We start from the raw sequence: 1,743 nt of genomic DNA on the forward strand, positions 1-1,743 counted from the left end.
TCACTGCAGAGCAGAAGAGGACAGAGGCTGAGTTATAAAGATCAGCTTCACATGTAAGTATCAGCAGATCATGATCCCCCAAAATTAACCCGGAAATCAACTTGCTGATAAATGTACCCTATATTTTAAATGCATAGGGTATAATGCAATCAGCACCAGCAGAGATGGAATAAGTTTATAGCAGGTGTGTGAATGATCTAATCGTCTGATTCCAGCCGTCCACATTGTTGGCAGAACTAGAGGGCCCCAAAACCTAATTTAGCTTGGGGCCCCATGGAGCCTGGGGCGGCCCTGCTCCAGCTACATTTTAGGACACGCCTCCAGGAAACGTTTTTTCTTGATTTGGGGGGACATACCTACATACTGAAATTTAGATCTTTATGATGTACGGTTTGTCCTTCTCAGGTCGGAGGGCGCTATAGAGCAGCTTGGCCACACCAACTTTTGATTTCACTGGAGTCTGAAAATTTCACATGGGGAACGATTGTGGATGAAGTTTGGTGAGTTTTTGAATATGTTAAGGTCTCCAGAAGGCCACTTTAGGGGATGGAATAATAATAAAAAAATGACAATGACAATTACAATAGGCCTTTGCAGCATTTACCTTGGCTTAGTAATAATAATAAAAATACATTTTATTTAAAAGCACCTTTCTAAAACCCAAGTTCACCTTAGAGGTAAGAACAAATAAATAATCAGTAAAACAATAAAAAAAAAATACATGGTCGTTTATCTCCAACACAGTTGCTGGTGGGTTTCCTAACTCTGATCATCCAAACTGGTTCCACTGGTTTCCACTGACTTCTCCCAGTTGTAACTTTTGGACAGGAACCAGGTGGAGATCCTGCTGCTTCAGGTTAGTTTGGTTCCAGCAGCTGCAGCTCATTAGCCAAACGAGGAGAAGCAGCATTCAGCTTCTATGCACCACATATTTGGAACAAACTTCCAGAAAACTGTAAAACAGCTGAAACACTGACTTCCTTTAAATCTCGACTAAAACCCCACCTGTTTTCAGTTGTATTTGAAATGTAATCAATTATGAATTTGATGACGGCAATTGACTTAATTTAATGTTTTTGATGATTCAATGTTGCATGACCGTTTTTGTGTCTTTAATGATGTAAAGCTCTTTGCAATGCCTCACTGCTGACATGCGCTATACAAATAAAATTTGATTAATGTAACCTGATCTATGAGGCCCTCTAGTGGCTGCTGTGGAGTACTGCAGGTTTTTGCACAGGGTTCTGGTGTTTCCTGTCACTGTGGGCTGCAGAGCGCAGTAGTACACAGCAGAGTCTGACGGACGGAGATCCTGGATCTTCAGGCTGAAGGATTTGTCGTCTTTATTGAGGTCAGCATCAAATCTATCATTGTCGAAATCTGGAGCTTTATATTTTGATGATGACAGCTGCTTCAGCATGTACTTTGGGAAACTGTTTTCTTCTTGTTTATACCAGAACAATGTGACACTCACACTGCTCTCGTAAGTACATCCCAGAGTCACTGAGCTTCCTGCAGCAGCAACAACTTCTCTTTCTGTCTGCGTCACTGAGTCTCCTTTACACTCTGGGGAAGAACAGAACATGCAGAGGAAGAGATGGATCAATAGAGATGATTGATTAAAGGAGAACAATCAGCAGCTTTCCAGACTTCTCCTCCATGTGGAGGAAACATGTTGATCTTTGTATCTTACCAGAGAAAAGAGCAGCCAGAATAATCCCCAGCCAATGTTCCATCTGTCCA

At 41.7% G+C, this 1,743-nt stretch overlaps 1 gene segment (V, D, J or C); it reads right to left on the minus strand.

Annotated features, from left to right (window-relative positions):
- Positions 1–965: 965 nt before the first annotated feature.
- On the minus strand, positions 966–1,737 carry LOC103131906 (T-cell receptor alpha chain V region CTL-F3-like). The segment is given in 2 exon segments: positions 966–1,566; positions 1,694–1,737. Coding segments are annotated over 2 exon segments (453 nt in total).
- Between the last annotated feature and the right edge of the window lie 6 nt (positions 1,738–1,743).

This window comes from Poecilia formosa, unplaced genomic scaffold (assembly GCF_000485575.1).
Source record: "Poecilia formosa unplaced genomic scaffold, Poecilia_formosa-5.1.2 Scaffold871, whole genome shotgun sequence".
Taxonomy (NCBI): domain Eukaryota; kingdom Metazoa; phylum Chordata; class Actinopteri; order Cyprinodontiformes; family Poeciliidae; genus Poecilia; species Poecilia formosa.